The 14,930-nt window shown below is 46.4% G+C and overlaps 1 protein-coding gene across 1 annotated transcript in view; it reads left to right on the top strand.

Moving 5' to 3' along the window:
* LOC109676897 (sodium- and chloride-dependent transporter XTRP3A-like) overlaps positions 1 to 14,930 on the top strand; it is a 30,637-nt gene that overhangs the window by 10,025 nt on the left and 5,682 nt on the right. The window contains 9 exon segments of the mRNA XM_074059209.1: positions 706 to 816; positions 1,683 to 1,924; positions 2,740 to 2,902; positions 8,315 to 8,331; positions 8,333 to 8,496; positions 9,759 to 9,918; positions 12,496 to 12,661; positions 13,508 to 13,632; positions 14,663 to 14,783. Coding sequence (XP_073915310.1) covers positions 706 to 816; positions 1,683 to 1,924; positions 2,740 to 2,902; positions 8,315 to 8,331; positions 8,333 to 8,496; positions 9,759 to 9,918; positions 12,496 to 12,661; positions 13,508 to 13,632; positions 14,663 to 14,756 — 1,242 coding nt within the window. The 3' untranslated portion in view covers positions 14,757 to 14,783.

Genomic DNA, 14,930 nt, shown 5'->3' with positions numbered 1-14,930 from the left:
CTCAAATTATAACGATCTCAGCTAAGAAGCAATGATAACATTCTATCTGTTGTCCCCTGGGTGAGAGGACACAGAGTCACTCTGGTGGTCATGGAAATTCAAGGGAAGGTGGCATTACCACTCAGAAGAAATGGGGACTAGGTGTTATTTAAGCCCCTCGGGACATGGAAAACCCCAGTCCTGAAAATCCCCAGTCCTGGGAAACCTGTCCTGCTCCAAGCCCCTGAATTCCTTTTCTTTTTAGACACAATACAGATCTTGTGATTTTGTTTCCTACTTTGCTTGGGCCTTTAGGAAGCTCAGAGCCAAATCTGGTTGCCTTTCACTCTGGCCTCATTACTGGATTACCTACATTTTCTTTCCACAGTGGCGTCTTTATTTAGCACTTTGCAAATGTCAATACTAATTTTTGTGCCTCTAATCCTATCTGGAATACGGTTGGGTTGAAGGGAGGGTAGAGGACAGAAGCTCTGATACCTGTTTATGTCTCCTCTACTGAACAAAAGGAGACTCAGGCAACTACATCCCACCCACCCATTTCTCCAGACCAAATTCCTACCTTTTGTTCAACTAAGATGCCAATGCCTCTTCCAGCTGTGAGCAGGGTATAGCCTGAATATATATGATGTGGTATTTCAGGGACATGGGTCTACCCTGCTGGGGTCACCTCCCCAGGAGGCTGATTCTGCCCTCTGGCACTCACAGGTGGTCTATTTCACTGCATCGCTGCCCTCTTGCGTGCTGGTCATCTACCTTGTCAGGGGCCTCATGCTCCATGGAGCCATCAATGGCGTGGTGTACATGTTCACACCCAAGGTATGGACTGGAGTGGGGAGGGCCCTGAGGATGTCCCTCACTCATCCTGCCACCTTCTAGAATGGCTAGAAGTAGGGGAAGATGGAGGTGGGTTGGGCCCCATGGTGGGGAGGAGTGGATCCCCCTGGGACCTGGACTACTTCTTATGACATGTAGTCCTCAGCCCTATGCATTCTGAGCAGTAAGTCTTCCTTCCAGTCCCTCCAACTGCACTCACTGCGCCAGTGGACTGATGCCTAGCCTCTTTCTGGCAAGTCTCACTCGAAGCCCCATTCAGATTCTCCTCTGAGCTGCTTACAACAGGTAGCACTTCAGTCATCTCCCTTGTTGTTCCCACTTGTCCTCATGCCTTTTCCCTCCAGGTTCCCAATCCACACTCTCCAGGGACACAATAGCCAGTTCTCAGTGGAGGCCATGTTGCTTTTGGGTCAGAGTCCATGCAGCCAATTTAGTGCCTGGAAACAAATACTTATAGCATTCCCCAAATGTGTCCCCTCATTCCAAATGTCTCTGCCAGTGCATCCAGACGTCAACTGCATCTCTGCAGGTCCAGACCCCTACAGGGCTGCCTGGTGAACCTGAGGCTCCATGTGTTTTGGGTTATTTGACCTTATAATATCCAACTGCACACATACTGAAGTTAGGTGGCATGGAGGATATGCCAGGAGGATTGCCAAGGAGATCATCTGCTAGGGACACACAGGGCCCAGACCAGGGTTGGGAGAGCTGGGTTCCAATCCCAGTTGAGTGTCCTGAATGCCTGTATTAGAGGAAAGTTCCTCCCCTTTCTGGGCCTCCTCTCTCATGGCTGTGAGTCTGGAACTGGAGCCCAGGGTTCCTCAGTCCTACCCCTGTTGACCTTCCAGATTGAGCAGCTGGCCAACCCCAAGGCCTGGATCAATGCAGCCACACAGGTCTTTTTTGCACTGGGCCTGGGGTTTGGAAGCCTCATCGCCTTCGCCAGCTACAATGAGCCCTCCAACAACTGCCAGAAGCATGCCATCATTGTGTCCCTTGTCAACAGCTCCACCTCCATCTTTGCCAGCATCGTGACCTTCTCTATCTATGGCTTCAAGGCCACCTTCAACTATGAAAACTGCTTAAACAAGTGAGTCTGGCTGTCTCGTGGAAATCTGGACCTCAAGTGGGGAGCAACTTTCCAAAGCTCTGAGCTGAAGGGGTGACTGGGTAGCTGGATGCACAGAAGACAAGGCCACCGGCAATGGGGTCCTCAAGGCTGGGTTCCATTTCAGGCTCCCGCCACCAGCACTACAACCCAAGGCCCTTTGGGCTAGGTCTGCCTCCTGGGATGAGGTGTTGAACATATTTAGTAAAACAGGGCACCCAACAAACAACTACCTCAGTGTAACCAGCAACCTCTCTGGCCAAGCCATGGAAGTTACAGAATTTACAGGCTGTGTCTCCCTCCCAAAATACAGGAACATCTTCCAGATGGAAATGTGTCCAGTATGGTAGTCAGTAGCCACTAGCAACTATTTCTACAATAGGGTTTAAATTAATGGGCTTAATTTGATTGAAATATTTTAAGTTGCACATTAACTTAAGTAATTGCAGATTTACTATTAGTTCCTCAGTGGCACTAGCCACCTTCAAGTCCTCATGGGTACCAACTTGGGCGCCAAGTCAGACAGCCAATATGGACACTTCCACCATTGCACAAAGTTCCATCAGGCCTTACCGGTCCATGCCTCACTGTAGGGGTTGGTCCTGTCGTCATCCCTGTTCCTATCTGAGGCGTCTTCAAAGCCATTCCCAGCTGTCCTGTCCTCTGGAGGGTCAGCAACCCCCAAATTCCCTTCCTCACCTAGGCAGGAAGGAAGGGGCTGGCAGGAGGGCAGCCTGGCACCCACATTTCTGAGGCTTTGGGGACAGTGAACATCAAGCTGATGGTCTGCTCTGCAGGGTGATTCTGCTGCTGACCAACTCTTTTGACCTTGAAGATGGCTTTCTGACAGCCAGCAACCTGGAGGAGGTGAAGGGCTACCTAGCGTCCACCTACCCGGGCAAATACGGCGAGGTGCTCCCACACATTAAAAACTGCAGCTTGGAATCTGAGCTGGACACGGTAAGGTGCGGGGGAGGTCGGCAGCCCCTCCACATGCTTCCCAGGGACCTTGGAGAGCTGCCTGCAGGCCAGGAAACCAGAGAACAGAGATTCACCCACACTTTCCCCAGGGGCGGTGGGGGAGGATCGTGTCAGGAATCCTACTCACTGTAAACGCTGCTGTGTGGCTGTGACCTTCCTCTGTTTCCTTTTCTAAGTTTTAATAATACATAAAGTACAGCGGATAATATAATAAACACACATATAGCCACCCCTCAGAATGAACACGTGTAAACTTTTTGTCTTTTCAGATTTTTTGTATTTTTATATTACTGGACTAATTTTCTTTAAGAATATATTGGCATACCCTTTGTTATTTTTGTGTTACCTTACTGCTATATTGCTACCATTGTGTCTTTCCCCCTATTTCTATCATTTTTGTTTCAAAAGAAACCTAAAAGCTTTTATATTTTGACCTTGATGAACTCTCTTATGAATTTGTCTACAGCCTTGCTTCTGTTTTCTGTGTAAACTATCATACCACCTGCAGGTACAATTTTGTGTTTTTTTTTCAGTATTCGTACCTCATTCCTTTTTTTTTCTTTCTTTCTTTTTGGCAGTCCTGGGATTTGTTGGGGGTGGGGGGCTTGGTGCTGGTGCTTGAACTCAGGGCCTACATCTTGAGCCACTCCATCAGTCCTTTTTTTGAGGTAGGGTCTTGTAAACTATTTGCCTGGGACTGGCTTCAAACCTCCATCCTCCTGATCTCTGCCTCCTCAGTAGCTAGGATTACAGGTGTGAGTCACTGGCTCCCAGTAGTCCTGGGATTTGAACTCAGGACCATACACTTGCTATGCAAGTGCTTTACCACCTGAGCCAGGCCTCCATCTATCCCCTTTCATTTATTTTTCAGATAGAGTCTCATATTGCTTGGGGCTAGTCTTGACTGAGATCCTCCTACTTCTGCCCAAAGAGTTATCTGGGATTACAGGCATGTACCACACAATAGGCAGTTTATAATTTGAGATACTCTCACTTTTTTACTGCTATCCTCCCATATACCCGGGATTACAGGATTCTAACACCACACTTGGCCCTCATTCTATTATTTTGTTATTGTATTTACTGGGACTTTGAACACAATAGAAGTGGAAGTGTTAGTGTGCTTATTTTCTACTTCTTATTTTTAATGTCAAAACTTCTACAGAATGTTGTAGTGAAATCTTTTCAAGAATAGTGGAGAGGGAGAGTCCACGTCCAAGCTTCAAGGCCTGGATCCCTTCAGGAACCCATGAGACCCTGTAGGATACTTACTTAGCATTCTCACTTCCAATTTCCCTTGTGGTTTTGGCCACTTGGGTGTGTTTCTTCACTTTAGTTTTGAACTCTGTCTCCAGGAATTATATGGTTATTGATTTATTTAGAATTATTCCCCTGTTCTGTTTGTTCTTTTTTCTTTCCTCATTCCTTTATTCTCTATTGTCTGCATACTTGGCAAGGTCCTGGGTTCACTCTCCAGCCCCAAGTGGATATGTGTGTATATATAAAATATATAACCATAAATTGGACACTATTTTTTTTTGCAATTGTTGATGCTGGATATCAAAATCAGGGACTTATGTGTGCTAGAAAGCACTCTATCACTGAGCTTCATCACCAACCTTGATTTTTTTTTTAATTTTTCTTTTATTATTCATATGTGCATACAAGGCTTGGGTCATTTCTCCCCCCTGCCCCCACCCCCTCCCTTACCACCCACTCCACCCCCTCCCGCTCCCCCACCTCAATACCCAGCAGAAACTATTTTGCCCTTATTTCTAATTTTGTTGTAGAGAGAGTATAAGCAATAATAGGAAGGAACAAGGGTTTTTGCTGGTTGAGATAAGGATAGCTATACAGGGCATTGACTCACATTGATTTCCTGTGCGTGGGTGTTACCTTCTAGGTTAATTCTTTTTGATCTAACCTTTTCTCTAGTTCCTGGTCCCCTTTTCCTATTGGCCTCAGTTGCTTTAAGGTATCTGCTTTAGTTTCTCTGCATTAAGGGCAACAAATGCTAGCTAGTTTTTTAGGTGTCTTACCTATCCTCACCCCTCCCTTGTGTGCTCTCGCTTTTATCATGTGCTCATAGTCCAATCCCCTTGTTGTGTTTGCCCTTGATCTAATGTCCACATATGAGGGAGAACATACGATTTTTGGTATTTTGAGCCAGGCTAACCTCACTCAGAATGATGTTCTCCAATTCCATCCATTTACCAGCGAATGATAACATTTCGTTCTTCTTCATGGCTGCATAAAATTCCATTGTGTATAGATACCACATTTTCTTAATCCATTCGTCAGTGCTGGGGCATCTTGGCTGTTTCCATAACTTGGCTATTGTGAATAGTGCCGCAATAAACATGGATGTGCAGGTGCCTCTGGAGTAACAGTCTTTTGGGTATATCCCCAAGAGTGGTATCGCTGGATGAAATGGTAGATCGATGTCTAGCTTTTTAAGTGGCCTCCAAATTTTTTTCCAGAGTGACCAACCTGGATTTTTTGAGACAGGGTCTCTACGTGCTCAGGTTGGCCTGGAGCTCCAATCCTCCTGACTTTACGTCCAGAGTGCTGGAATTACAAGCATGCACCACTACTCTTGACTGACACTATATTTTATACAGAGTGTTTGTATTTACCTACATGTTTGCTGTTTTGTGTGTTCATCATTCCTTCTTGCATTCCATTTGTCTTGGTTGGGGGGGAGTTCCCTGAAAACAACTTCGTTTAGAGCAGGTTTCAAGAATGGTAAATTTTCTTAGGTTTTGCTTATATATAATCTCTTTTAGAGATTTGTTCCCCCAGCATAGAAACTTACAGGTTAGCAGTTATTGTCTCTCAACTCTTTGAAGCTATTTGCCTTGTGGTTCTGGTTTGCAGTGTTGTTGCTGAAATTGTCTTATTCTTTGTAAGCAAACAGTTTCCTCTTTGGTTTCTCCCATAAGTCAGACATGTCTTTGGCATCTGTGAAACAGGCATGGATACTTACTCATCTGATCTAGGCTTGGGAGACACCGAGATTCTCCCAAACTATGGATTCATGTTTCTTATCAGTTATGGCAAACACATCCCTATCATGTCTTAACATAAGATACATGTCTCCTAGAATTTCACTTACATCTGTTAGTCCTTCTCCTACTATCCTACAGTCTCTATTTTTTCCAATCTCCTTATCTATTTTTTGAGGCTTCATTATAGGTTGTTAAGAGAGAAAAATCATAACAAATTAGTCTTATAGATCTTGACTGGCTTGATCCTAGAATCAGGCAGCAGGCTAGATAAAACAGCTTCAGAATGCTCTGGCTCAGCCGGGTGCCAGTGGTTCACGCCTATAATCCTAGCTACTGAGGAGGCAGGGATCAGGAGGATCACGGTTCGAAGCCAGCCCCAGGCAATTAATTCCGCAAGACTCTATCTTGAAAATACCTAACATAAAAAAGAGCTGGTGGAGTGGCTCAAGGTGTAGGCCCTGAGTGCAAGCCCCTGTACCACAAAAAAAAAAAAAAGAATGCTCTGGCTCACCACATGTGCAAGTTTTATTCATAGTCAGAGAAAAGAAAGTGACATACAGAAGGCAGAAGTGAACTGCAGTGAAAGATCAATTGGTTAGAGTTGGTGCTTGCCTTATTTGAACCTGGTTTGAGCAGCTGGCTGCCTGTGGTTACTGCAGCTGGGCTGTTGTTTACTGACACTGTAGTCTGTTAACACATCAAGTTAGATTAGAGTTAGAGTTACAGGCCAAATTGAAATTATGGGTGAGGTAGCTTTAGGCTAAATTGAGCTCAACTTAGCAGGATTGACTGAGATGTTTCCCAGTTCACCAAATCTCTCTTCACCCCTGTCTAATCTGGTATTTAACAATAAATTGAACTATTAATTCAATAATTACATTTTTTATTTTTTACACAATATTTTATTGGAAATATTCTTTCCAATGCTTATCACATGGCTACTTTTGTAATTTTATTTTTGATGTCACTTCATACATAGCTTTTCCAGTGACAATCACTAGCAGGAGAATGAGATCAAATAACCTTAGTGGAGAGAGTATTTTAACACTGACACTATTTAAAGTTGTTGGTTCATAATAAAAAGCAAATAAATGTTTATTAAGTTTTAGGATTATTTAAAAATTCTTCGTGATCACACTGTCTGTATCCAAGGCTGGATATTCCCACTGTGCCTTAATGTTATGCCCTTGAGATGACCTATGGATTCCTGTATCAACTCAGACTGCCACAAGATATTGTAGAACAGGTAGGTTAAAAAACGGGAATTTATGACTCACAGTTCTTTAGGTTGGTTTTGAGCAGGGTTAGGTTTCCAGTGAAGGTCTGCTTCCTGGTTCAGACACAGATGTCTTCTCAGTGTCCTCAAATAGTGGCAAGTGCTTGCTCTCTCTTCTTCTCTTTCCCTCTTCCTAGAGGGCTACAGTACTACTGGATTAGAACCCACCTTTATAACTTCATTTAATCTTAATGATCTCCTGAAGTTCCTATATTCACGTGTAGTCACACTGGGGAGTCAAGGCTTCAACACGAGAATTTGGGTGGAGACGAAATTCAGTCATAGCAATGTTAAATGTTACAATACCGATCTGCCAGTCTTGGGCAGTGTGTTCTAAAGCTTCCTTTCAGTCCCTGTTGACTCTACTTGTGCTGACTTGTCTTCCTGTCGGTTTGTAAAATACTCTTTGTGAGCTCATGGCTTAATCTTAATCTCTGTGAGTCCTGTGGGATGAAACTGGGGAGCTCTTCCTCACAGGGTTTACTTTTGATGCTTCTTATGCTGGAAGTCAGAGAGAACCCCAATCTATAATCCCTTTTGACTCCTCACAGCAATCACAGGGGATTGTGTGTGCGTGTGTGTGGTGGCCTTACGCATGCTAGGCAAGCACTCTACCATTTGAGCTTCACCCCTAACCCAGTATTTGTCTCTAAGCAAGAGCTGCAGGCAGTTCCATAGCTAGTATCTCCACAACAGGGTCAACAGCACAGGAATGTAGCCACCAGCAATCCTGCCAGGCTGGCTCCCCAGCACTTTGGCCCCACCTTACCTCCTGAGTTCCCAGTACTGAGGTCTCAGGATACCTAATCAGTTCCACACTGGAAGCACTAAGTATCCAGACAGTGCTTTATTATATTTTATCCGGAATGCAGTAAGCCGGGGGTGTGAGAGGGGAATGTAGTGTTCTAGACTGATGGAAAGACCTACACATACTTTCCAATATGAAGTCGGTATGGCTCCATTTCTGGTCCATCCAGCTGGGACTGAGGGCCTGGATAGTACATGGAAGACCAGGCTCAGTGGCTGCTCACGGCCAGTTCCAAGGTTCCCCAAGAACTATGTGTCAGTCCCTGGGGTGTGTGACCAGTATCCTCTCCCAATGGACAGGCCGTCCAGGGCACGGGAGGCCATTAAAAACATGGAGGTGTCCCAGCTGTGGTCGGTGCTCTACTTCTTCATGCTGCTGCTGCTGGGGATGGGGAGCATGCTGGGGAACACGGCAGCCATCCTCACCCCTCTGACTGACAGCAAGGTCATTTCCAGCCACCTGCCCAAGGAGGCCATCTCAGGTCAGTGGGAGAGCCAGTAGAGGAGCTTGGTTTGGGGAGGGCTGGGATGTGAGGGGCGAGCAAAGGCCAAGTGTCCTCACGGGCACCCTGCCCTTCTCAGGGTGGCTCCAGAAGGCAGAAGCAACCTCACTGCAGTCCTGCCACAGTGCTGCTTGCAATCAGATGATGGTCATGTGATTTGTCCTCTGCATTTCTTCTCAACATCTAGGAAGGGCAGGAGCCACTGAAACATAATGTCAACCATCCTCAATGTGACATTTAATGATGTAAAGGCTAGGAAATAGCCTAGTTTAGTTCTGGTTAATTGAAGTATAAGAATTGCAAAGTACGTTCTTTTTTTTTTTTTTTGGCGGTACTGGGATTTGAACTCTGGGTCCTGCACTTACAAGGCAACTGTCTGCCACTTGAGCTATCCTTTTTGCTTTAGTTTGTCTTTTAGGTAGGGACTCACCATTTTAACTAGAGCTGGCCTCAGACTGCAATATTCCTACTGCTGCCTCCCCCTATGTGAGATTGCAGGTGTTTGCCAGTAGGCCTGACTTATTGGTTGAGATGGAATCTCCCTAATTTTTTGCCAGGGGCTAGTTGCAAGTCACTTATCTCTGCCTCCCAAGTAGCTGGAATTACAGGCATGATCCACTTGCCAGACCTTAAAGTATACATTCTCCAGGATACTGCAATGAATTTTACATTTGTATCCTCCTAAATCAGTTCCACCTAGATTAAGACCATTCTCCACACTCCAGAGAGCTCCTTTACACCCTTTCCAGGTAATAAACACTCTAAGGCCATCACTTTTCTGACTCCTAATGCTTTATTTTTTTTTGCACTGTTCTTGAGCTTCGTATCAATGAAATTTTACAAGACACATTCTGGGTTTGTTTTCTTCACTAATATCTGTCTGTAAGCTCCAACATGCTCTTGCAAGCAACAGAAAGAACCAGAGAACTTTATGGAAGTCTGATGTGACCCCCCATTTCACATTCAAGCCACTCCCCTAATCACATCCCATGATCTCTGGGGCAAGGTGCTAGGATTAAGAGCATCCCCAGACCAACTGTTTGGGTGAGATTCCACAATGAGCTCATGTTTACTTCCTCCTTTGAACCTAACGTTACCCCACCCCCAGGGCAGCTCTTCCAACCCATATGGATGAACCAGTTGGCCAAAGTCCCACTAGGAGCTTTTGCTCCTGCTGCCAATAGAAAGTGGGACCAGTGGGCTGAGTGATTCAGGCAGCTGAGCGGTGGTCTTGTGCCCAGGTCTGGTGTGCCTCATCAACTGCACCATCGGCATGGTGTTCACCTTGGAGGCCGGGAGCTACTGGTTTGATGTATTCAACGACTACGCAGCCACGCTGTCCCTGCTGTTCATCGTCCTGGTGGAGGCAATTGCCGTGTGTTACGTGTATGGGCTGAAGAGGTAAGGAGGCCTCTGCCCCTGCCCCCTGTATGGAGAAAATGCAGCTGCCAGCCACACTCCACAAGATAATCACCCCCTCAATGTGCATTCTGAGTCTTTTCTTTTTTTGGAGGTACTGGTGTTTGAACTCAGGGTCTCATGCTTGCTAGGCAGGAGCTCTACTACTTGAGCCAAATCCCCACCCAACATTCCACAACATGAACTTGTTTGAGGAATTTGTTCCTTGCCCTCAGGTCTCAGCTAATTATCTCCCACTGCCTCAGTTTGCCTTCAACCAATAGCTCCTTTGTCTATTTCTCAGGTTTTCCCTTTGCATCATGGGATGCTTCCTGTTAACCCTACTAGACCCCACAGATTAGTGGACAGGGACTCATGCCTCCAGGTATTAAATGCTCTGATCATCAGTCAACATCAGTATTTTTCAAGAATCACGATCAAACTCCAGTTGAGAAATTTTGCCCTAGAAAATGTGGGAAATTGAAAATGCGGTCAGTTCTCAATGTGGTGCACAGGGCAGCACTGGGATGCTGTCATTCTCTCTTGGGGGTAGAATGTGAGTTGGGCCAGAACCATCATCCAGAGAAGCATTCAAGTTTAAGCATGCATCATACTCCATGGAGATTGGTGTAATGGGGATCACAGTCCCACTCCCCATCAGAGGTATGATTAAGGAGGTCTGGGCAGAGAGCTGTCCAGAAATGATTCACATTTCTAGAAGGTTCTCAGGTAGTTTGGGGACCACACTTGGAACATCAGTGATCTATGCCTTTTCTTTCACTGAGGTCTCTTGGGACTTCTGGCCACTTAGTCCTGCTCAATCAGGTCACGCCAGGTAACATGACAGGGGGTTCTGAGGCACACTGATTGCTGTACTGCTGCTTTGGGGTGGGGAGAGGGATCAGTTCTGACACTCTAGCAGGCAACCAGTCCCTTGGAAGCATTTCTGTCTCTAAAAGGGACAAGGTCATGCCATAGTGAGGGATCTCCAATGCTCAGTTTATTTTAGGATGTAAGTTGGAGTCTAGTGGGTATCCTTCTTCTAGGACTCAGAGCCTGAAAGTGCTTGTGAACCTCTCAAAGGGGGCTGTAACTCACAGCATTCCCTAACCCTATTTGGGGTTTTATCCTCCCCTCTTCTACCTTTCTTTCCACAGCTTAAAGACCCTAGTGTTAGGGTGACCAACTTCCCCAATTACCCCATGCCAAGGGACTTTCCTAAGTGTTTGTTTTCCTGAAACCAGAAGTCTCTAGTAAGAGAAACAAACTGGTCACCTAACAAATATAGTTCAATGAGAGAAAGTGCTGATGCTCTGAGAAGGTTGGGCCCACTCGACTTCACTGGAGAGGGGCATGGTGGGAAGTGACGGGAGACAGAAACAAAAGGACCCATAAAGGTTCTGGAAGCAGCTTGTGTCAGGGAGTGGCCAGAAGAGGGTCCTTCTGCTCACTCAGGGGACAACACTATCTAGTGCCCGAGTGACATCATCAGCAGCCTCTTACTGCAGCCAACTCTGCCCACCTTTCTCTGTCCAGGAATGGGTGGGCCTGGTGTTGACAGGAACAAGAGGACCCCAACACATTCTGACCTGTGTCACCTGGACAGTAAAGGTGTACACATTGCACACAGGAGTCTATGTGGCCTGAGGTCTTGAATCTGGCTTGGTCAGCATTAGCAAGGAGCAGCTGATGCTCTGCACAGCCACACAGGACATGTATGACTCGTGCTGCAGCTGCTAGCAGTTGACACCTTGCCCAATCCAAATGCCTCCTGCCAAGGCTCCTACTCCTACTGTGAAAACAATGTTAAAGGCCCTGGCCTGAGGGCAAGCAGCTCTAGAGCAAGACCCATCACAACCCAGGCCTCATCACCTCCCCTGGGAAATGGGGAGGTTGCCTGGGTCAGCCTAACCCCAGGTACCAACCCAGGAGGAAATGGATGCTATTGTGCTGTTGCTAAGTTTAGGGAAGAGAGTCAGTCAAAGAAAACAAGGAAAAGGGCCAGTACGCAATGGCTCTCTAGGGCAGGAGTCTGAAAGCCTTGCTCTGGTTCCTCGAGGCCAGGGTCCGAGACCTTTAAGGTCAGGTTGGGCTCCCCCTCTGCCAAGACCTGCTGTTTCTAGACACAAAGGGAGTGGGCTCTGGGGGCATTTCTAACAGGCAGTAAAGTCACTGATGGACAGGAAGCAGGGAGGGAGAAAATCCACCGGAAGAGCCCCGTCTGGAGAACTGAATGAACAGCTGTCCCTCTACATGGTCTGTTCTTACTGTCCCTAGGAGCTGACCTAAGGTCCACACCAGCAGCCTTCTTCTTAAGGACAGTACCAGGAAGATGTCTCTGTAACCCCTTCTTGGCAGGGTGGGTTGACACTCTTCTTGGGGAACCTCAGCCCTTCCCCTCCCTATTCTACCCTAACAAACCCACCCACGAAGGGATCAGAGAGGGCTTCAGGGTGGTGTTCAGGCATCAGTGGTGCCCAAAACAGAATTTCCTAAGTTAAGAAGGTATGCAAAACTGGACCCCCCCTTGCCTCCAGAAACATGAATAATCCTGACTTTCTCCTGCCATGGTCCAAATAGATTTGAAGGTGACCTTCAGGCCATGACTGGCCGCACCCTCAACTGGTACTGGAAGGCCATGTGGGCCTGTGTGAGTCCACTGCTTATCATCGGCCTCTTTGTCTTCTACCTGAGCAACTACATCGTCACGGGAACCCTGCAGTACCAAGCATGGGATGCCTCCCAGGTATCTGACGTTTCCAGACTCACTCAGAGCGTGGGCTTGAGTCCTCTGACACAAGGGACTGTTGCTGTGGTGTGGGGAAATGCTCAGCCAGGCCAGCCATGCTGGGAAGTGAGGTTTTAAACATGGCAGTGACAGGACTGGGGCCAGGCATAGTGGCTCACTTCTATAGTCCCAGCTATTCCAAAGGTGGAGACTGGGACAATTGCAGTTTGAGGCCAGCTAGGGCAAAAAGTTCATGAGACCCCATCTGAACCACTAGGTGGTTATGGTGGCACACATGTGTCATCCCAGTTATGTGATAAGCATAAACTGAAGAATCATTGTCTAGGCCAGTTGGGGCATAAATGTGAGACCCTATCCCCAAAATAACTGAAGCAAAAAAGGCTGGGGATATGGCTCAAGTGATAGAGTGCCTGCCTTGCAAGTGTAAGGCTCTGAATTCAAACCCTAGTACAGCAAAAACAAACAAACCCCAAAACAAACAAGAAAGCTGAGTCAGGACAGTAGCACTAGGCTGTGAGGTTTTAAACATGTCACAGTAACAAGACAGGAAGAGTCCCCTCCAGAGTTTTCCAGTGAACTTATCCCTGGACACTGAGCAGTACTGGTTCCCTGCAGGAGCACTGGTTCTTGTTCCCTGGGCAAGACCCCTCTTCAGCCACAGGTTTGTGGAGTACCACATGGGACAGCCTGATACAGAACATTTCCACTACCACAGAAAGTTCTGGTATGGACAAAGGATGGCCCTGCACTCAGATGCCTCAGACTGAAGGGCTGAGTCCTAGGCAGTGCTTTCAAAAGAATCAGTGGGATAGTTTTATCTCCTGATGCTGTTTCTCTCTGTAGGGACAGCTGGTGACCAAGGATTACCCCACATATGCACTAGCTGTCATTGGATTGCTCCCGGCCTCCTCTACCATGTGCATCCCCCTCGTGGCCCTGGGGACTTTCATCATGCACCGCCTCAAGAAGTGAGTCAAGCTGTCTTTGAGATGTAAGAAGTGGATCTCCTAGAAACCAAAGTCACCCATTCCCTGTTTCACAACTACTGCCTACAGATGGAAGCTTCTCAGATGCTTTTGAAAGCCAGAAGTACTTTGCCTGTCAGCTTCCCAAATCTATAAAGAAAACTTAGTTAAAATAAACTATTTAAGCTGATAAAATCTTACCTTTGGCCACAAATACTTTAGCCTTTTACTATCCTTACTCCATAATTTAATTTTCTTGCTACAATTTACATTGTTTTCTAGCACCTACTCCTTCAACTCACAGTGATGTAATACCACAGATGAAAACATCTCACTATGACTTAAGTTTTATTCTGATTTCTGCAAACTTCATGAGGAGCAAGACATTTCTCAATAATCCTCGAGCCAATAATAAGTCCTTCTAGGACTTATTATTGTGCTAGGGGCTGCACAATAGTGGTCATTGTGGCATTTGTCCACCAAACCTCCATAGGCTGGCAAGAAAAGAGACATTTCATCCCATACACTTCACAGTAACCATGGCAGTATGGCCAATGGTGGACTCTGTAAAGTTTCTATTTATGCTGGAAACATATACACCTGTGACTCAGCTCTAAGACACCAGGTGAAGAAATGTGTGGTTCGTATCAACTGTCACTGTAAATAAAACCCTAAGTAAGCACACTTACTGTGGGGATGTTCCTGGCTTCCTGGTTCCAGGCTCCGGACTGTCGACACAGACTTTCCCTGGTTACAATGAGCACACAAGCTAATCTTGAAAACATAAAGAGGGGGAGAATCCATCCAGACTTTTTGTCTGTTGCCCTTTTCCACATTTACCCTCATGCAGCCAGTGCATGAAGTCTTCCACTGAGGGTCAAGTTCTAAAGAGGGAGGGAAGGAGGAAGGGAGGGAAGGGAAGGGAGGAGGGCAGGAAGGGAAGGAGGGAGGGAGAGAAAGAGGGAGGGAAAGATAAACTATTTCTGGTATGCTGGATTTTGAACACAATAGGAACTGTTCTGGTTTGCTGCAGATTGCTTGCCACCTGCTTGTGTGCATCCCGGGCAATCTCTCATCTCTGGGCGCTTCTCTTCTGCTTGAGTGGGACAAAATCACAGCAGAGCTGAATGTGACCTTGGAACCTGAGGGGAGAGGTGAGTTATTTTAAATGGAAAAATTAACCGATAGCTGTCCCCATTTCATAAATAGAAATGATTTTTCTTTCTACCTCTGTCAGGTGAAGGAAATGAGATTTCCATATCCCTTTGCAAGGCAAAAAAATGCATCTGCAAATAGGTCTT

This window comes from Castor canadensis, chromosome 17 (genome assembly GCF_047511655.1).
Source record: "Castor canadensis chromosome 17, mCasCan1.hap1v2, whole genome shotgun sequence".
Classification (NCBI taxonomy): domain Eukaryota; kingdom Metazoa; phylum Chordata; class Mammalia; order Rodentia; family Castoridae; genus Castor; species Castor canadensis.
Note: the sequence above shows the minus strand (reverse complement) of the source record. Positions and strands in the feature narration are given on the sequence as shown.